This window comes from Lepidothrix coronata, unplaced genomic scaffold, assembly GCF_001604755.1.
Source record: "Lepidothrix coronata isolate B3197 unplaced genomic scaffold, Lepidothrix_coronata-1.0 Scaffold71, whole genome shotgun sequence".
Classification (NCBI taxonomy): domain Eukaryota; kingdom Metazoa; phylum Chordata; class Aves; order Passeriformes; family Pipridae; genus Lepidothrix; species Lepidothrix coronata.
This window is the reverse complement of record NW_016690251.1, coordinates 4,220,871-4,242,548: the sequence shown is the minus strand read 5'-3', so window position 1 is coordinate 4,242,548 and position 21,678 is coordinate 4,220,871. Positions and strand designations below refer to the sequence as shown.

The 21,678-nt window shown below is 42.7% G+C and overlaps 1 protein-coding gene across 1 annotated transcript; it reads right to left on the bottom strand.

The window, feature by feature from the left end:
• Positions 1-2,519: 2,519 nt before the first annotated feature.
• Positions 2,520-21,067, bottom strand: BFSP1 (beaded filament structural protein 1). Its single transcript, XM_017818777.1, has 8 exons — positions 20,467-21,067; positions 13,869-13,929; positions 10,400-10,495; positions 9,526-9,618; positions 8,718-8,825; positions 6,426-6,646; positions 4,995-5,080; positions 2,520-3,861 (listed from the first exon to the last, which is right to left on the bottom strand). The coding sequence occupies exons 1-8, from the start codon at positions 20,835-20,837 to the stop codon at positions 2,915-2,917; spliced, it is 1,983 nt and encodes a 660-aa protein (XP_017674266.1). The 5' UTR covers positions 20,838-21,067; the 3' UTR covers positions 2,520-2,914.
• Positions 21,068-21,678: the final 611 nt, after the last annotated feature.

Below are 21,678 nucleotides of genomic sequence, written 5' to 3'. Positions count from 1 at the left end.
GTGCAGGTGCTGAACATGTTTGGGAAGAGGATGCTCAGGAATAGAAACAATGACAGTTTTGCACTGCAGTCCATAAGCAACTCTGGCCCTAAAGAAATGCTACAGCAAGTTGATTTTTTTTTCTTCCTCTGCTGTTTAGAGCACACTAAAAGCCCTGTTTTCCTCCCTGTCTCCCACCCAGACTTTTTGGGTACTTTTCAGCTCATATGTTCCCACGGCAGAAGGTGCATTTCATTTTATAATTTCTTACCGTATCTGCAGCAATAGATGATTACAGGAAACCTCCTGATCTAGTTCTGGGTGCCTCAGAGGCAAGAATGTGCCTGTAACAATTTGAGTTTCATCCCAGTCTCTGGTGAATAGATGCTCACAAGTATTTCACCATTAGACTTTAGCATTTAAATGCTTCATTGAGAATCTGCATTTAATGCAGAGGTTAGCCCATAAATCAAGAGATTTCCTATACCTTTATATATATTTCATACATATATATATATATATAGTATATCTATATTGTGTGTGTATATATATATATATTCTATACTTTCGGCATGGTCATTCTGTAACAGAGTTCAGTTCTGAACTACTAATGGATTTCCATATAATTTTCATGCAAATCTACAGAAAGGTGCCCATCATCTGCAGCCTTTTTGGGCAACTACCATGTCTATGAAAGGCAGGTCAGAGATTGTAGCAGAATTTAGCCTTCAGCTCTTCCTGGTCCTTGACCTCTGGTGATGTTGGTGTGTGTGATGCAGCTCAGCACCATCTTGGTTCATGTTTTGCAGCTCAGGTTGCTGCCAGGCAGTGCAAGTATGTGACTCCTACAGCAACAGGTGCCATCAAACCCAGTTTAGGACCAGTTCTTACATTGCACAGCTGCTGAGCAAGCGTTACAGGCATCAGAAACCAGGTCTGTGTCATCAGCAAAGAGCAGTGACACCAGAACACAAAAGAGATGAAGGTGGTGAGGGTCTTCACACACTGGACACATAGCCCAGAGTCTCCTGACTTGTTGTCTCATTGCCATTGACTGAGGCTTTTTTTTTGTATTCTGAGTATTGTGTACACTGTTTTGCAGTGCAAGTGCAAGCAGATGGACTGGGAGAGGGGGAAGAATATCCAATTCTGTCTAAGTACTTCCTGAATCTGTTTACACCCTGTTTTGTGACAGATTAAACAAACTGCCTATTGCTGCAGTTGAGGTGGGGTTTTTTGGTTGTTTTGGGTGGGTTGTTTTTTTTTTTGTTTCCCTTGCAGTAGTCAAACCCTGCTTTCAGCAGCAGTTATTCTGAGCAGTTACTCCCAGCTCACCAGAGCACAGCCTGCATATGCATTGATAAATTCCTTCTCTGCGGTTATTTACGCTGTTAATAAATTAAACTGAAAAGCAACACACTCTAGTAAGACATGTCTGGCATAAACTCCCACAGCATTTCAATAAAACAGCACTGACAAAATATCCTGAATAACTTTGTGACTGTGAGGGTCAGCTGTCCCTGTTTCTAAGAAGAAGGTGCCACTTTACCACACAAAACAGTCACAGCAGATCGGATGCTACACTTGTGCTGGAACCCATGGATGAAAAAACTCGACATACTATTGAAGGAAAGTCTTGAGTGCTGGGAGAAGGATCCTGCAGCTCAGGCTTGTCAGCTCAAATGGCTTTTAGTCCCTTCCTTCACAGCTGCTAGGAGTTAACAGCCAGAAGGAAAAGGCACAAAAATAGTGAAAGCTGAAACAAAAACTTTGAGATCTGGGATGGGAAAAGAATGTGTAGAGCCTAACGTAGTAAAGCACTTCAGTAAGTACTGGTGGGATCATTTGTGTGCCTGGAGTCAAGCTGATGCCTAAATGGTGCATGAGCACATTAAGTAGAGCTCAGTATTTGCACACATACAAGTAAAGGGTTTCCTTTCCCTGGTTTTGATTTGGTTTTTTAGTTTAGGGGGTTATTTTTCCTGAGTTGAAGGTTTCTGGAAGCTGCAAGAGTCTCTTGCAAGTGTTGCTTATTCCAGCAATCCTATGGAATTCCAGGGGACTGCAAGAGACTGGGTTGTGACAGGATCCTGTGGCAGTATTGAACTCTACAAGTCCAAAGAAATACTTTACAAGTAAATATCAAAACACACAGTCTTTGGCTGCAGTCCACTTGAAAGCTCGTTGGCAACCACAAATACCTTAGTTGAGTTGGTGAAGGACAAATAATGCCTTTAGTAGCTTTTATAAGGGTGATCTCCCACTTCAGTGGAATTTCAAGTTTTATTCTGAGATCTCCAGTAAGAGCTTATTTCAAACACAGAGAGTTCTTCTTTAGATCCAAAATGAAAGGTCTGCCAAGCTCATTGCTATTTAGAGACTGTAACTGGGAGAGATTTGCAATTATTATTGCAATTGCAATTATTTAACAGGTATCCAGCCCTTCTCCTGGAAAACTCCTGCACACCTCAGGTGATGTTTACGAGTAGGGACTATCAGTCAATGGTAAAGGCAACACAAACCCACAGTGGGTATCTTCGGTAGAAGGCAAAACTTTTATTAAATGAACCAGATGTCACAAGTTAACGTTTGCAGCTGTCTCAGAGATGGGGAATTGTATGGTGGTTATAGGAGCAGTAGAGGAATATGCAAATTTGTCCCGGATACTGTGGAAAGCCAGGCAGCTCTGTCATAATAGTTACTTTCAGTGTGTCCTAATCATGAAAATCAGTTGCATAGGATGTACCCTGGAGCGTGCTAATGGTCATTGCACCAAAGGTGAGCCTACATCAGACAGAATTGTCATCAAGGTTTCAATCTGTTCCATACCAAACAGCAAAAATCTCACTACTGTATCATTCGGTCAGGAAAAAAAAACAAACATTCATATAATAACTATGCCAGACAAGTTGACTATCAAGGGGGTGTGTGTCACTTAAGAGCCTTTGTCTCCTGGTTTCTTCTTGCTTGTCTTCTCTATCATTGTCTCAACAATCATCGCTGTCTCTTCATATGTCTGAATTCTGTCATCTGAAAACTTCTCGATGGACTCCACCACCTCCACCTTCTCGTAGCTCATAGAGCCAGGCAAGGCTGCTTCCCTGAACAAAAGGCCCTGCTTGTCTTCTCGCTCATAATCTGTCTCTCGAAGGAGTCCCGGCTCGGTTGGGCTTATCAGACCAGGGGAAGGAACTGTCTCAGGCTCAGAGATGTCCGGATACTTTGTGATTTGCTCGATTTTTCCTCTTGTTTTTTTGCCCCATTCAAGCACCTCTTCTCTCTCTTCCTCTCTCTGTTTGTCTGGGATTTCAAACCCTTCTCTCCTTTCACAGATATCTGCTTTCTCTTTTTCTGGTGGTTCGGCAGGTTCTGGCAGCTCCGGTATGGGCTCCACCTCCCCACCATTCATCACCTTCCCGTTGCCAGTGGAAACTGTGATCCCTCCTGGAGCAGGGATACAGGGGGCCAAGATGCATGGTTCTTCATAGCCTTCCTCCCCTGTCACCAGCACGTAACGCTCTTTGGGAGGGGCTTCAGGCTTAGCCTCTGGTTTCTTGTGGACTCTTATTTTCTCTCTCACAATGTTACACAATTTATCAAAGGCTTTACTTATCTGGGCTCCGTCAGGTACATCCTCTGGGCCCATTTCTTTTTCATCAAATTCTGAACCTTCCTGCCCAGGTTCACACCTGACTGAGCCTTCGTGTCTGTACTCCATCTGATCTTGGTCAAAACCTTCCAGAGTTCTTTCATACATTCTTTCAGGTGAGTGACTGTCAGTTTTGTCTTTTGACATCAGCTCCTTTTTCCTGGCAATTTTCTTTGTCAGTGCTTTTTGTCTGGGCTTTACACTGGCAATGTCTTGCATGGCTTGGGTGATATCTAGAGAAAAATCAAAACAAAGCAAACAACAATGCTCAAAGAGGGTTGCTGCAAATGCTAGAGCTGCCCCTCACCCTCACTGCTGCAGGTGGAGAGCCTCTGTGTCTAAGAGGCACTAAAAGTGAGCCAGACACCTCCACTCATGGCAATTTGGGGTATTGGCAGATTCTGAGAGGCATGTCAGGAGGGAGTAGCCAGCAGCTGGTGGGCACAGAGCTGGGAATTACGGTAACATGGAGACAGACAGGTATTAACATGCTTTCCCCATGGCAGCTGTTTTGTCCCATGTCACAGGTACAGTAAAACACATGAAATGCCCTGCTTACCACGCAAGGAAGAAGCAGAGGTGTTGCTAGAAACAGGCCAAATCCTTAGCAGGTATGAAACAACATTTTGCAGGATGGTAGTTATCTACAACTGCTGAGGATTTGGCCTCAGGCATTGTGGACCCATTTCATATAAAACTGCCACAGTTCACACAGTGGTTAGAAAAATTGCAGCTGCACTCCAAAAAAAAAACCCGTCATTTGTTGTTTTGTCTCCATTCTCAAGGCAGTGTGTTATTAGTAACACCCCAGTGAGCCTTGGATTTAAGTCATACCAAACGTTAGTGCCTACTGCACCTTTCTATAAATCAAGTTCTCTCTTTGTCAAGAGCAGCCTTGCTTGTTTAGTCCCTGACCGTTTCCTTGTCACCAGGTTTACAAGCATCATAATTCTAACAAGCCATTATAAAACATGGAAGGAAAACAGATTCCAAAAAGGGTCCTCTGCCTGCCTGTGGCACTCAACATGCCTTGGTGCTCTTTGCACGCCACTAAAGTGCAAACAAACAGTTCACAAGTCAGCACAAAACCTGCAGCTCTTTCCATAGTTTCAGGTGCCTTTTGACTTTACTCTCTTGATTGGCCTAAGTAGTAAATTACAGAAATTAGCGAAGAAACACTTTTGCTTGTGGTTTTGGCCTTTGACAGCTTGTCCCAAAGCCAGCTGAGGTAAGCTGAAATGGTTGCATTTACTTAGCAAGCCTGGAGTCAGGCTGTCACAGCCGGTGGGTCATATGGAAGACAAATGGACAAACAAAATACAGTGGTGCTGCTTGTGACAGACACAAGAAGACATCACAGGTTTACCTCTTCCCCTCGAAACTTGGGGCTGGGCAGGTCTGTAGATCTGTGTGAAGAGTGTAACTGGGGTTCCTGCTATAGCAGAATTTAACCTGTGGAGAATACACACATGGATCAGATCTCTCCCCATAATTTTCAGTGAAAGCAAGTGAAATTGTGCAAATTGAAGTACAGAGGTTAAAGACGTATTTCTATACGGTAAGGATTCAAAAAGAATGACAGGAGCCTCTTTCTTGTCAGGGGAAAATCAACATAGCCATAGCACCTTCAGAGGAGTGAGGCTGGCCACCCAGAGGAGAAAGGGGATGCTCCATAAGGTAAAGTACAACAGTAATTATAACCTATAGCAACAGCTTTGTAATTTAGCATGGCATTTTGAAAAGATGGGAAGATTTTAGATGGGCAAACAGTCAATCCAAGACTACCAGACATCAGCCATAAATTCATTTTTACCATGCTGGCTGGTAAAATAGAAAATTTGGTAGCCCTTACAAAGCAACTTGCATATGCCTGACTCAAGAAGAGTGAGATAAAAATGGAGCAGTCTTCCTTGGAAAACATTTGAGGAGTCAACAGTATTCAGGGTTAAAAAATTAAAACAAAGAGACTGGTCTATTGCAAACCAGGTACTATATCTTTGGCCTTTTCTGTCTGCTCTGCCAGAATTTGAGATATTTTGGCCTATCAGAGGATATACACCTGTGTCAATATGCAAGAGATGCCCATTTTGATTTTTGGTGCTTAGAATTACCCTGTTGAGATACTTCTATCCAGAACTCAGTGTCCAAAATGAGCCCCTGAAAATGGATGAAATTAGTCAGTGTCCCTCCCCTGCATCTTCAGGACAACCTGGAGCAGCAGTTTGGGTGCTCAGGGGTCTGGCTCTGCTGCTGAAAACCCAGCTCCTTTTCTCATGTGCAGCTGATGGTTGGCGTTAGAGGGAGGCAGAGTTCCTCCATAGGTTTAAACACAACCCAAATCCCAGCCAATTTCTCGTATTCTCCCCTTTTTACCCTTTGCCTAACGAATGGCTTTGCTGTGAAAGGGTGCTTTGCTTTACAGGATATTTGCCCTGTCTGCAAATTCTCCAGAATCAACATGCCTGTAACACCCAGCAAGTGTCACCAACACTTGGGCTGGGTAGAGGGTGTTCAAATTGTTTTTGTGTGCTCCTGACCTCTGGGCACTGATGCCAGGACAGCATGTGGAAAGCAGACTGAATGGACAAGAGAAGCTCCAAATGTCTCTGACCATTTCCTTGGAAGAAGCTCGATGAGATTTTGCATCTATTTAGATTTCTGTCCCCGGACATCTACCAGTCAAAGGTGTGAAAAGGCCATAGCTTTGGGTGGATCACATGTCCTTAAACATACACTTTTCAAAAGAGATAAAAGAGATCACTGGCCCCTTTGGGAGTGTTCAGAAATCCAGCCTTACCGGCTGTCCTCGTTCTCGATGATCCGCTTGTACCGCTCCAGCTCGTTCTCCAGGGACTGCTGGTAGATCACCAGCTGGCGGCAGTCGGTCGTGTACTTCTCCAAGATCCTCTCAGCCTCCTCTATTCCCTTCCTAAGGTTTTCAATCTGCTCATTGTAAAGCTGAATTTCATCATCATAACTCTCCTGGGTGTTTTTAATTGCTTGCTCCAGCATGGTTGTCTGGTGAATAAAATTGGTGGGTGAAAGAAGCAGCTTTGAAACATTCACCATCCCCATACTTTAAGGGTAATTAAAGGCAAGTCATGTTTTATTACAATGTGATATTGCACTGCTGAAACACAGCAGCAATTTCACTACATTTGTTCAGTGACTCAAAAACAAGACCTCCTCCTGCTGCCTCCTTTTCTGTCCCAAGGTTTCTGTTCCACAATAAGCATGATGAGATCAGCATGGACTAGAGAATAGCTGTGTGATGTCTCCCTCCTCACGCACACGAGGCTGGCTGATGCCTCACTGTGTGACCTGCAGTTCCCCGTGCCCTTCCTTGGCAGAGCAGGCAGTGTCTTACCGGGACAGCAAAAGTGCTTAGCCGGGAAGATGTTCCAAGGAAAAACCTGTTCTTCCTTCGCTGTGGTCCGCAGACCAAGCAAATAAGACTAAAGGTCTTATTTTAAATAAACAGCTCGCCTTTTGAATTCAGTTCCCCAGCTTTTTTACTTTGGCGATAAAACCAACGAGCACATCAGCCAGGAGGTGGCGATAGGCACCTTCCAAAATCAAGGAGCAAGAGTTACAGGTGGGATATTTCACGTTGAAATTCTGCTCTCACTTTCTTCTGCTATTTTCAGCTATTTATTACAGTTCTTTTATCACTTTTTCCCCCCCCCCCCCCCATTTCAAAGAGCTTTTAAAGAGATGTACTCACAAAAAGCTAATGGGGCAATAAGTGACTAATGAGTTCTTTAATAACAGATTTATTTCTATATGTTTCAGGCAAAGGTTTTTAAAATCCTTTTAAGAGCCTATATTTAGGAGCTAGGTCCCTTGGCATTAGTTTTGTTCTGTTGCAGAGTACGAGTGGACAAAGACCCTTTACTGTTCAGTGCTCACAAGGTGGGGTCCACAACCACTCAGCAACACAGCTCTCAGGTCCAGAAAGAGGAAAGCAAAGGACCTTGATGACATCTCAGTCATCAGATCCAGCCTTCACCATGACAAGCAACCCTGTCACTGACCTCCACCCATAAAGGTATTTCACTCTTTTAATCTCAGGGCACAAGAATGAATCAGTTAATAAACTCTTTCTAAACAGGATGTGATGATTTGATTTTGAAAGCTGGACGATTAATTCCCCAAAGGGTGCCGGAAGGATGATTTTCTCCTGTTTTTTTCTATATTGATTTATAATCTCACTTATCTCTATATTGATTCTTGCCCTTCCCAGAGCACATGTGACCTTTCCACCAGAGCATCAGATATGAGGAAGAGACTAAGGAAAAGACCTGTCCACACCAACTCTAAGGAAAGAAGTTATGCTCAGGAAGTTAGGAGCTGCTGCTATGGCTGTCCAAAGGAGTCCAAAATCCCACAAAAAAAGATGTTTTATGCCAGTATTTCACTCCTCTCACCTGGATGGACAACTAGTCAAAGTCTTGGCCAGATATTTTCTGCAAGTCAGGAACTGGCAAAAAGCAGATGATTATGGTCCAAGCACAAGAGAGGTGCAGATCCTTCCTTAGTGCTTAGAGGGATAACTGCAGGATGCCAAATGTAGCTCAACAACTATCTCAGTTTTGATTACCAAATCTGTCCAGTCCTCTCACAGCAAGCTTATCATTGGATGGGGCAATGATAGAAAGGATTGGGCAGAGCCTTGAAGATCCCCCACGGATTTATGGAGCCAATTTCCAGCCAGAGTTCAGCAAGTGAGAGAGTCACTAGAGCCCTTGGGACTTTTCCATCCACACTTCCAGCTGGCTCTGTCCTACAGGAATCTAGTTGCACTGGAGAAACATTCTCTCACCAGCAACTCTGATAACCAAAGACAGCTTCATTGCACCTATGCTACCCCACAGCCCTCCCTGGCCATCTTAAACTTGACAATTTGGACCACTGAGAGAATGAGAATGAAACAGCTGAAGGAAAACATGGAAATCTGAAAGGAAAACACACCTCCAGGACAACCGAGTTCACAAGACCCTTTCAGAGGCCACTCAGACTTTACCATGTGACCATAAAAAGAACAATTCACGAGCATCATGGTTGTGTTTATAGTCAGTGATGGCAGTACCTCTGTCTGCAGCTTGTATTTCTGCGCCTGTAGCTGGCAGAGGATGCTCTTGTATTCCTCCAGCTGGCTCTGCAGAACAGGGATCCTCCTCTCTGCTATCACTTTTTCCTGGTTAGAAGAAAATAACGTGTGTACAGGAAAGTATGTTTCACTCTTTTAAAAAGAGCCAAAAGAAATTCCACTACTGGAAATAAACTGTAAAGACAAACAGAAAATTACAAAAGATAGATAAAAAGATAGGTATTGAACCTCGAGTCAACTTCTGTGGCACGGCTTTAAGAATAAAGATGTCACATGGCAGGGCTGTAACAGTACAGCTTACGTTGAAATTAGACCCTGTAGATACAGCTCTTCACACTTTCTTCCAACTAATATGTGTTCTTGGCATAGCCAGTCATATTGGTGTGAATCACCAAATTTTCATCTAGTCTGTATCAATTTATTTGATTTACAAGTTTTCACCACCTCTCACCCCTTCAGGGCAATATTTACTTTCTCTTCAAATATTCATTTATCCTGCAGCTCCTCCTCAGAGAGGAAGCACAACTACATCAACTGCCTTAGAACTGCACTTTTTGGGGGCTAATACATATGCTGGAGTGCACCTGACCAAATGCAATCTCTCTTTCCTGATCGATAGAGTTTTTCAAAGCTACAGGTAATTTTTTTCTCTCATATTCAGTACTTACGCATAGTTGTGACAGTTTTCACTTAACCTTGGAATGGGAGTTAAAGGATCTAGGACACTTTAGGAGTAAACTTCCTCTCTTTCTTACTTTGAGTAGTATTTACCAACTGCAATACTTGCCTCACATATGCCAGTGGTTATGGGGGACACGCGAGGGGTTGTCTGGATGATCTGCTGCAAAACATTGACGTAGGTCTGGATTTCCATGAGGTTCTGTGGTGAAGTAAAAACCATTTTCATCAGAAAATGCCACAGTAAGGTGCTCCCCTTCTAGGGATTATTTCTAGATGTTTACTTCTTTCAGCATATAAAGGTCCAGTTCATGTTCAGATCTGATTTTGCAGCGTGATTTTAGACCTGATTTTGAGGGCATGAGTGCTAACAGTTTCATCATGCTGAGGATACATTACTGGCATTTTAGCTAAGTGACTATACAGTTCATAGTCTTTTTAAAGATTCCATGAGTTCTGATTTCACAGGAGATTTTCAAAATGAGAACCACAAATACCTTTGCACATGGTCTGAAAAAGTGAGTCTCTTCTTTCAAAAGCAGCAAAGATGGGACAGTGGCCTGATCACAAGCCTCACAGCATTCCCAGGAAAAGGAGGCTGCACTGGAATCATACAGCCACAGGCTTATGCCTGTTGATTAACTGGGATGCTCTCGCCTAGAAAACTGGGTGATGAAAGCAACAGCTTTCTTAGTGTGAAATATAAGACAGCTTGTCCAGCACTTTGGGTTGAACCATGATAGCAGGTCAACAAATTCAAGACATTGCTGCAGCTGTGGGCACTGGACCCTGAGGGAGTTTGTTTGGATGCTGGCAACCATCCAGCTGTTGTGCCCACTGAAAATAAAAGGTTCTACATGTACCCACCAAAACACAACTAGGATTTGCTTTAATTTGCCACCATTTGATCCCAGAGAAAGGCAAGGCTTCACATCTATCTCTAGAAGGAAGAGTGAAGAAAGATGGCAAATTCAGCCAGTTACCTTCTTGTATCTGTCCTTTGTGGCATTAATATCATCCTGCAGGAACTGGGACTCTATCTGCAGCTCCAGGTTGCACAGCAGTGCTTCATCAGCTTCCTACAATGCAGAGACACGTGTCATGGTCAGCACATGTGGCTGGAGTGCCAAAATCACAGCAGCCACGTAGGCATAATGCAAGCCATCAGCCTGTATGGAATAGTGAAACCTACTGGGAGATACAGAAGTATCATGAAAACAGCAACAAAGAGGCATCTTATTCACAATGTTCTGCACAAATATGATTAATGATACAGTTTGGCGCTGGCACTGTCAAAATATGTTTACCATATGCTTTTATGAATGCTGGAAGCCAAGTGGTAGACACTATGAAATACCAGTTTGATGCTAAAAGCTTGGAATGGTGCATGAGTGTTAAACAAATGACATCAGCAGACTAAGGCATTGATTCCTCTAGTATTTATGACAAGATCTGAGGTATCCTGATGCCTTTTTAATATTCCCAGTAAATAAATCCTTATAAAACCCCATGATGGTCCAAAGTATTTGCACTGTTTGATGTGTTGTCAAATGCCACAAATGCACAAATTTGGAGCCATTTCTGGAAATAAAAATGACAGATGACCAGGTCTAGAAAAGAATCATCTTGCTGCAGAAGTTTCTAATACATTGGGATTTCCAAGGACAAAAGTTCATAATATCTAATTAATTCAGAGCACAAGCTGTATGACTACCAATCACAATCTCAGAGATGAGTGGCACTGGTATATAAACCCAGTGACATCTCCATTTCTGTTTAAAGGCCTAATTTAGATTTTTCCTGTCATGTTATTTAATACAAATCCTTGAATACAGAGTAATTTCCATGATACTTGGCAATATATTTTACAAATATGTAAGTGTGAATAATAAGCTTTATTTTCCTACTTAATGCATGAATTCTTGGTTAGGTTTATCATGAGCTGAGATTGTAAAATATCACTTTTGAGGAAGTATCTTAAAAGTTGTCAGCTGGATCTTCCCTGCAACTCCACAAAACTTTTAAGTTCCTCAACCAGTTTGCAATTTGCTTCAAGAAAGTCTTGATTTCCGCATTTAACTCAAAGTGGAAAAAATAATAATAACATAAAAAGAATTTGAAGGTGTGTTTCAAATTGCCTACGTGCCATTGCTAGCTGTAAAAATATCTTAGCGAGTGGATCAGGGGTTGCAAGTAAACCACTGAGATCTGTGAGTGCAGCATATGACTGGTAGCAGGGGATTTTTCTTTTTTGCACGTGCACAGCACGAGCTATTCCAAAAATGTGTGGATGCTAGCTGTCCCATTGTGCTGCTGAGCCTCCCGGGCAGAGAACTCTCCAGCCGGCTCTGCTTTGTGAGCCAGTGGCTGATTCAGACACATCCAGCCCAGCACATTCGGAGCCAGCCATCAGGAATGCCCGATGCTTTTCTGCACTCCTCTGCCTTCCTATTGAGAGGCAGATCAGTAGGACAATGGCCATGCTGGGAGGTTTGGGGGGGGAGCCAATAAAAGCCCCCAGATGATACCGATAAGCAAATATTTCTGCATGTGATAAACAAAAGCCGCGTTTGACTTTCCAAATGGGAAAAATACTTCAAGAGGGAAAAATATTTTTGCTCTTATTCTGCACTTTCAGAGAGCCCAGCTTCACTGATGAAGCTGCATGTCAGAACAGTGCAGCGGCTACATGTTTTCTTCTGAATTTTGCAGTTTGCTATTCACTCAACTTCTGAAAAACCATTCTGCTTTAGGTGTTGATTCCAGAACACTGATCCATGTGCTGCAGCAGCATTTTCATTTATCATGGGAGAGAAATCCCTTGGATCTCTCCAGAATGAGTGTTTGCTATTTTTCCAACCTGATTCTCCATCTGTTGGATAAAGCATAGGTTTACACCTGCACATGCATATTTCAGGCTACATCTTGGGCACTGTACAGAAAACCACCACCACTTGGTGCTCCAGTGCAAGGAGTTGTTGCAACAGGGGCAGCCCAGGAAAATCCTAGGATAGAAACCATCACCCCACCCCACGCCACCCCCGTCTCTCAAGATTTTTTGAACTGTGCCTGGGACTTGAATCAATTCACTTTTCTTTAGCCACAGATTAGCTGAGAGGAACTGTGAAGACCTACCAGCTTTGCCTCCACAAATACTTTTAAGGGCTTGTCGGGTTTCCAAGAGCCCTGTTAGTACACTGGAAAATAGCACCAATGCTATTGGACATTAGGACGTCTAGAGCTCACTGTAGACAGAAATGCTAAAATGCACTTTGTCTTTTTTTAATATAAAACATGCATATCATTGATATGACAGTGCTCAAACAGAACAGCTCCTGCCATTTACAGTGAGGAAATAAAATAATAATCTCTATTTAATCCACTTGTAATTGTTTCCCAATACAGAAAATGAAAGGTAATCTGTGAAAAATAGAACTGTGAAAAGACATAATACTACTTTCTTCACTCAGATGACAGCTAGCAACAAGAAAGGATGAATCAGGCTTTCTCAGTTTCACAGACCTGGTCTGGAAACTTCCAAAAGAAGTTAGCCAACTTTTATCTTTTCTCTGAGCGTCACTATTATTATATTTAATTATATGATGTTATTGTTATTACTATTATTTCTTTTCCATGGTATTAGTTCAAGAAAGTACAGCTTTTACCTAAGGGGAAGCTGAGGATCTGTCTAAGGAAGGGCTGATCATATCCTGCAAGGAACTGAGGAGCTTTGAGACACACCAGATTTCAAAACCTGGACTCAATCAGCCAGGTTTTTCATGCCATGATATCAGTACTAAAAGTATGTTAATACAGCAGCTGAATTTTAAAAGGTTTTTAGCAACAAACACATTTTCTCCAGTCACATTTTGGACTCTCAGATATGTGTACTGGCTGCACAGTATGACTAATAAATGGACTTTTCCTACCTGTGTTCATTCAGAGAAATTATTTTCCAAGTGAAAGCATGTTAAAAGAATTAAGAAGAGCTATTAAAGGCACCTAAAAATATTCCAGGTCTTCAGCAAAGGTGAATTTGTGACACTTATGTCAGCTACAGGTCCTGAAATGAGTGCAAGGGCCAGTTGCTGATGCTCTAAAAGGAGTGTTAAACAGTAGATCCTCCCAGTCTTCGGTCTCACTGAAAAATGAATGAAGTCCTGAGCACAGCTGAGTCTGTGGGCGGCACATGCTACAGGACCAAAATCAGCAGGACTGTGCAAAGTAGGGATTACACAGTGCCTACACACACATCGAGGTTCTGACACTTGCACAAGGCCTGGGGAGGGGGATGAAAGGGAAGGAGAACTTTTCATCAGGGCATAATGACAAGAAATGTCTTGCTCTGACATTTTATCTTCCCACTGCTTCTTGAAAGCAGCTTGCTGTAGTAAATGCAGCCGAAAGAAAAAAATTATAGAGACCTTTCCCTTGCCATTTTCTCAGGCTTACCTTATTAAGGCGCTCAAGGGTTTCTTTTAGCCTCTGCTGATATTCACGTTCATTTCTATACCTGCAAATAGAGAAAAGGAGATAAAAGTCAGTGGTTCATCCTTCTGTGAACTGCATTTTCATCTGCACTGTCATGCACAAGATATGCTTCTCACTAAAGGAGGATATGAACCTTGAAGAGACCCAAAAGATTTATTTATACATTAGCATTAATTGGTTTTTAGTCCTGGATGCTGAGACTCATTTCAGAACTGATTAACTGCTTGTCTTCTATTTACATTACAGAATACAATGAAATGTCGCACATTTGCTATCACTTTTTTACTTGGAACTCCCAAGAACAGATTATTTACAATAAAAGCATATTCCATTGGCATTGGACTACAGTGACAGCCGTTCATCAGTGGTTACTACACGAGGATTTGCTACACTGGCACATTAGGATTTCATTATATTGTCTCTGGTTTTCTGTCCTACCTGCTGTTGTTTAATAAGCATTTTCATGACAAACACATTAAACACAAAGGTTGCAATTTCATATGTTGACTGTGTATGAATAATGTTGCATTAGGATGCTTTGATGCATCAAGCTTTGTGTCCTCTTTAATGACAATTCGTATTTTAGTTTAGTCAAAATCACATGTGAGCCTTAGTAAGGACAGCATTTATCCTCTATTCTTATGCATTTACAAAATGTCCACAAGTGCATGTTCCTGTGCTGAGTGAACCTTGGATGTACATTGTGTTTATCTTCGGTTTGAGGAAACAGCACATACTCCTTAAGAATTAGGGTTCTGTCTTTGTATGTTAGATAGAATTATCTTTTAGTAAGTCCTTTTGGTCCCAGAGTACAAATCTTCCTAATTGTTGATTATTGTTGTTTATTCCTTTCCTAAATAATCTGCATGTAAAATGTTTAGTAATAAATGTGGTTTAATGAGATTCCATAAAAAAAAGGCCAAACCAAACGAAAAAACCCCACATCATTAAAAACACAACAACAAAATAAAATATAATCACCCAGAAGCGTCTTTATAGTACAAGGCAATGAGACTTTGCCATCAGTACTGAACAAGTGTCTCATCAAACTCCAACAACTGCCACTGACAAAGTACAGAAATACAGCCTATTCCTGTTTATCCCTTTACTTTCCCTAAAACAATAGAGATACAGAGTTATAAAAAGCTGTCATTTTCTTACTTGCTACCAGAAACCCTCATGGTGGGTGACAAGTGACCTTTGGTGGTGACTCTCACTCATTTGCAGTACAAGCAGCGGTCATCAACACAAGCGCGAACCATGGCTGAAATTCAGAATTGAACATAAGCCCTTGTCTCTCTTCTGAAATCACTGATTTGGCCCAGATGTGCTGTTGGTATCTAAAGGATTTGCTTGTGTCAACAGGGAACTTGACAGGTCCTGGACTGAACACAGCAAGGATCAAATTTAAATGATGGTGTGAACCTTGGTTCTTTTTGTCTCCCAAAGGTTGAACAACCAATGTTATCGTCATCTCTTTCAACATGTATTGGAAAGCTGAAGGGATGATGTCACTCATGAACTGACTAGGACCACAAAGGAAGAACTTGGCAGAACAAAGAAATAGACTTGGTGCTTTGGTTTCTTAACTTTCCCTTCTTCTGAAATCCCATAATATTAGCGGGGGGGGTGCTGGTCTGTTTTCAATTCTTACCATGAGCAGCAAAAAAACACATGAAAATGCTGAGGTTTCATTTCATTATCACTCCTACAAATTGCTGATAAATCTAAAACAATGTCTTTTTTTGCCAAATAGTATTAACACCAGGTTCACTTCCCAGGATACAACAAGAATATGCAGTGAGACTGCCTTTGTTTCTGTTGTTTGACAAGTAGCTCATCTCCAACCAGTTTTCTATCTATCTCATGAAATTTTTGTGTGCAACTGACAGTAAACACTTCACTAACTTAGATACTTTCTGACAACCGAGAAAGGAGGAAGCAGATTGTGGCAGCTTGTGAAAATCAAATACACAGCTACAAAAAAAGGCTGGTTTTACACTCCCAGTGATATACAACCATCTGATGGAGTCAGGGTCTAAACGTCAGCCCTAACGTCATTCAAACCTGCTCAGATCTGCCTCATTGCTAGATCGTCACTCAGAAATTCTTTCAATGACTAAAGTATTCAGCTACATTTTCCTTCAGTCTCAGATAACCAAAATACCTGCTGTGCCACACAGCCATAAGTCCACCTGGCAGTCTTGAAAGAGTTAGCATTGGGTGATTATCCTTTGAAGGAGGATCGCTTTTAAGTGATGTTCAGTCTACTCCAGAAGCTACTCAGTGCAAAAGGGTTAAGGACCTCTTTGAAATGCTTTAGAGACCTCAGGACACTTCTGTGCCTACTGAAACATATCTGTGTAAGTGCAATTGCTGACAAATTAGAACCCTGTTATGCTTCAAAGCTAATTTCAGTGTTCAAGAAATTGGTTGGACTTGTCGAAAAGAGTTTTTTTTAGATGGTTGCTGGTCAGACTTTCCTGGAGCTTAAGAGGCATGAAGTTAATTTGCTTCATTACAAAAACAAACAGACAAACAAACAAACACTAAACCTCTTGCCTAGTCAAGTAGCTTTAGGTCTGCAACAAACCTTTTTGGACTGTTTAAAAAAAAAGGATGTTAATTTTTTTGCATAAGGGGAAAGAAATGGAGTAGAGGGGGCTGCCAAGCTGAAAGCAAGTAAATGAGAGGATTAAAGGTTTCTGTCACCTCTGTTTTTGGACCTTGCCTCTGCTGCAGTGCAAGGGCTTGCTCCTCTCCAAAGAGAAAACAGTCACAATCCATCCAAGCAGTACTCAATGGCCAGATAACAAATTTGGTGTCAAACCTGAGCCTTTTATATGGTGTTTCTCTGTTGAACCCTACCAAACTCTTCCAGCAATATATGAAGCCTCTTGGCTACTATTTCTCTCCTTTTTCCTTGCCCTGAGCACTTCACTAACCTTCTCTCAACAGAGACAGCGGTAATTTAAGTGCCAAAGAGAGCACAGACTACAAAACACTGGTCCCACAAGGATGAGGGACTGGCCAATAGTGTTTGTGGTTCGTACCCTGAAGGCTCAGATGAGCCCCAGGAGGGCTGTGCTCTGCTGATTTATGAGCGGGTTGCTACCTGTGTTATCAAGAAGACACTATGGAGTGGCTGACAGCCACAGGGCAAGCTTGCAGTGGTCCAAGGAGGGGGCGGAGGGCAGACAGAACCTCCTCATTTCAGATGCAGCAGGATAAAGTCCTTCCTATCATCAGAGAAGCAGCAGCAGTGCAGAGACAATCCTTGCAGACAGGGCTGGAAGGCAGCTTTGCCAGTGGAGTCCCCATATCCCAGATACCATGTTTTCCTGCTTCTTTTTTTTGTTTTCTGTCACAAGTGCTGGGTTTCTACTTTGGCCACACAGGGTGTCAGGCTCATCAGAGTATCCTCACGCAGCACAGCTTGGAGAACATACTGCCAATTTCCATGGCTAGCAACTTCCAGGGAATCATACTGCATGTGCAAAACCCACTAGATTAGCAGTGAATGAACTTTTAAATGAAACAATTGATTAGCAAGACTTTTAGTTTCTGAAGTTAATTAATCCTGCTCTGTCAAGGCCGCTAAAAATCTGGATTTCAGCATCTTTCCTACTATCATGGAGAGAGAAATACACTTTCCCACAGCCAGATGCAATGTTGCTATAACAATGACGGTCAATAAAATTAGCATAATTAGACTTTATGAAATGCATCCAAATAATTACTAGCAATGCTTTTTTTTTTTTTTGCAATTTCAAGAGAAAGAATTCTCCCCAATACAGAATCTGAATTATTCACGTTAATGTGAAAAGCTATGAATGTGACTACAGAGAATTTAAAAATAAATTTTAACATAAGGTCTACTTTTTAATGGTTCATGCACATTTAATTGTAAAGACCCAGTAGTCTCAGGTCCTGCTGTGTTTAAATGTAGCTTTAAAAGGCCTATTTATATAAATGCAGCTTTAAAAGGTCTATCTATAAAAATGTAGCTTTAAGAGGTTTACTTATATCTATAAATCTATTTCCCAGATTGCAAAGGTAAGTGAAAGAATGGGTTGCAAGAGGTAAAATTCTTTGCATTAGTGAAGGACACAGACATTTGTCAATTAATTGAATCACAGTGCTCCACTCTAAAAGATATTGTTAATCCCAGTGTGCCAAAAGTAGATGCTTTATGGTTCAAAATGAAGCAAGAAACCCATAGTGCCTGTTGACGACTGAGCACAGACTCAGGGAAGAGGGTAGGTCTTCAGCACAGGAATGCTTCTGGTTTCGGTAGATCCTAATATGGCACAGAGAATTTTTCCTCCCATATTTTGTTTAGAGAGCTTTATTTATAACTGTCAGTAGCTGAAATTGGAGCCATCAGGATGGTAGAGCACTGGTCTTGTTTTAACACCTGAAACTCAAAACCCAATCAATTTTTGTCAGATGCTGAAGAAGCTTTCATGTTCTGTCTTCCAGTCAAATTCAGCAGCTCCCAAAAGGAAAAACTAAACCCAAAATTCTCTTCTTAGTATAAACTGAAGGCAATTTGGTCAAAAAGCAGCCACTGCCCTTCCATTGTAATGGCCTTATGTATCTTTGCAATTTTTGGCTTAGATACGGTCAAAGTTTCATTTTTATGTTTAAGAGTTTTATTTTGTTTACAGCTGCTGAGTGAATATTCCAGGATATGGGATGGACAAAACATTCCCATTTTCTCTAGGAAGTCATTAACTACCCCTGTAGCAGGTCTTAAATATTACTTTTTAAAGCACAGCCCTTTCTGTGTGTGTTTCCCACCCTGTGGATGTTTCCCACCCTTTCAATGCCCTGTATTCTTCCCCATCTATGTACAGCTTGCATAAAGCAGCTCTAATAAAACTAAATTATCTTTGTGTCACATCACTAATCCTGCACAGTTTGCACAGATTTTTAACTAATATGCAGCTAGACACTTAAGTACCAAGTTTAGTCAAAATCTCATGGACACCATATAATAAAAACATATGAGCAAGTACCAGAGTTGACAGCTAAATTATAGCATTGGCTCATAGCTGAATTTACTGCTCATAAATATTGGAATACAAAGCTGCCTAATTAGGTGCTTATTACTCGCTGGCACTGAGTCAAGGCATCTTGGACATCTGACCATTGGCAGCAATAAAGTTGAGCGCACATGGATGGGCTATTCTCTGCTGTCAAGGGAGAAAGTGAGATCAGGACTTGGCATTTCTATAGCTGTGCTGTAGCTCACAGCCCCCACGACCAGTTCACATGGCAGCATGCTGAACTGGGTGCCAAATTTTCAAGGGTGAATTAGCCAGATAGACATTTTGGAGGTAAAAAGAAACATTGACCAATAAGTAACAAGAGGATTAGACCCTTCTCTCCTGTAAGCAGCCCTTTTATGAGCAATTCTCACCAACTCTCACATAATTAATCAAGTATTTGGCCAAAACTGCCCGTTGCTGAAGGGAAGGGGCTAGAGGTGTTTGAAGTCATTCATCTGCCCCAGCCCTTGATGCTCCTGCTCTTTGATTTATGGTGCCACTGAGGTTAAAAGGGTGGAATTAGGGGAAGCCTATTCTTACAGCTATTGCTCTAGTGGCATGATGTGGCAATGAAGGATGCAAGGAAGAAGAGGAGGGCAAATTTCAACATACCAAGAAAAGAAATGTGTCTACATTCTTTTCATCTCACATCTGCAGTGGTTGGCACAGCCAGGCCCAGGTGCCTCACAACCCCTGTAAATAAGAGTTTCTCAGACAGATTCTGCACATTTCGGGAGGTGTTTGGGGTCGTGCAGCTCTGTGCTGCTCACACACAAGGCTTGCTTTGAGACATCTGTTTTTCAACTGGGTTATTTCCTCTTTGCAGTTAAGAACAAAATGCTTCTAAAACTAATGAACGATAGCAACCAATGTGTGTCACAGTGAGGACCGGCCGCTGTGGAATGGAGAGGGCAATTGTCCCTCTAGTAGCAGACGGACCATGAAATGCAAAACTGGAGCTCCTTGACACCTTACTTTTCACCATGGCATCTGTAAGTGTAAAAGACCCTTCTGGAAGATGTTACTGCAAGGAGATTAGGGTTTTTCACTTAAGGAAGATTTCCCGCCTGGAAAAAGGCATCTTTCCCAGAGACAGTTGTAGATGTTTTCTCCTCCTGCATTCCAGTGGAGCTGACTCCCTGGTACGAGAAAAGAGAAGCTCTTGCAGACATGTCTGAAGGCTCCACAGCAGGGGGACCAGGGAATCATAAAAGCCCTGAGAACAACAAGTGGGTGTCTCTTTCTTAGGCCCAGTGCAGATTTATGCTGAGATCTTAAGTGTTCTCGAATTTGGAAATAAATTCTCCTCTATCCTTCCACTGCCTGGTACTTTAGGGGTACCTGCGTGCATTTGACCCTTACAACATCCCTATCTACAAGCCTGGTACACATGGAGAGGCATCACAAATACACAAGCAGCAGCCCAGTAACACCAAACCCGTCCTTATCACAAAGAGTAGCCACAGAAATGACACCACCCACCTTCCACCCATCCCAAGCCTTACTTGTTGCGATACTCATCGAGCATGCGCTGGGCATCCTTCTCCTCCCGCTCCAGCTTGGCTCTGTCTGAGGCCAGCTCCCGCATCCGCTGCCGGTTGAACTCGATCTGCCCGGCGAATGCTTCGTCCAGGCCCACCAGCTCATCCATGCGCTGGAAGGTCTCCAGCTGCTTACGCAGGATGGTGTTGCGCTGCTCCAGCACACGCGCCCGGTTGATGTAGCTGGCGAAGCGCTCGTTGAGCTCCTGCAGGTTCTCCAGGCCCCGGGCTTGGGCCAGACTGTCAAATTCAGGGGAGCCTCGCAGCTCATCATAGGCGTCCGACCGCTCATACTTCTCCTTGCGCACCTCGCGGAGGAAGCTGCTCCTGTACATGGCTTCAGAGGGGCTGCACGGTGCCGGGTTCCCCTCTTGTGTGCCTGCCTGTCTCTCCAGTTTGGATCTGAATTGTGTCTGGGGGGTTTGGGGAGGAAGAACTGAACATAATCACCCCCCCCAGATGATTAGGGCTTGTCTCCAGGGCGGTTTGTGGCACTAAAGGCATCGTCTGCAGCAGTGAACTAAATAAATCCCAAAGGCCCCGCCTTGGAGCTGCCTATCCAGGCGTCAGCAGTTCGGAGGAGCAGTGGGCATGGGAGGGTGAGGGGCTTTTCTTTTCGAGCGTTGCAATTGCATACGGCCAGAATAAAAGAGAGCAACGTCCAGCTTTCACCCGGCGGATTAAAGCATTATCCATGGACAACAAAACAAGCGCTTTGCAGTTTCAGAGGCTGAGCTCAAAGCCTTTCATGGCTGTGCTGTGGGGTAGAGCTTTGTCCCATGGTGGTGTCCCCAGGGCTGTGTGCAGAGGCCTTCTGCTGAGCCAGGATTATGGTGCAAGTGGATGGTAGGGCTTGATTTTTTGTTATTTGACAGTTTTGTGATCATTTAGGATGATGGGATGGGTGTATAAAAGTTAACATGACTCCTGCTCCAAGGACAAGATTTAGTTGTTTGGTTCTCACTTCATGTCAGGCTTTTCTGCAGGTTAATTCTACCTGGGACAAGAGGCACCAAGGCAGCAGTGGCACTAAATACTTAACAGGCTTAACAAGGCCTCATTAGGAGGCCAGTTTCCTTGGGACTAGACAGAAGCCATCTCCTCTCCTGACTTGGTGGACATACCATATTATCCCATGGGGACCAGCCATCCTTCCTTCCTTCCTTCACTCCTACC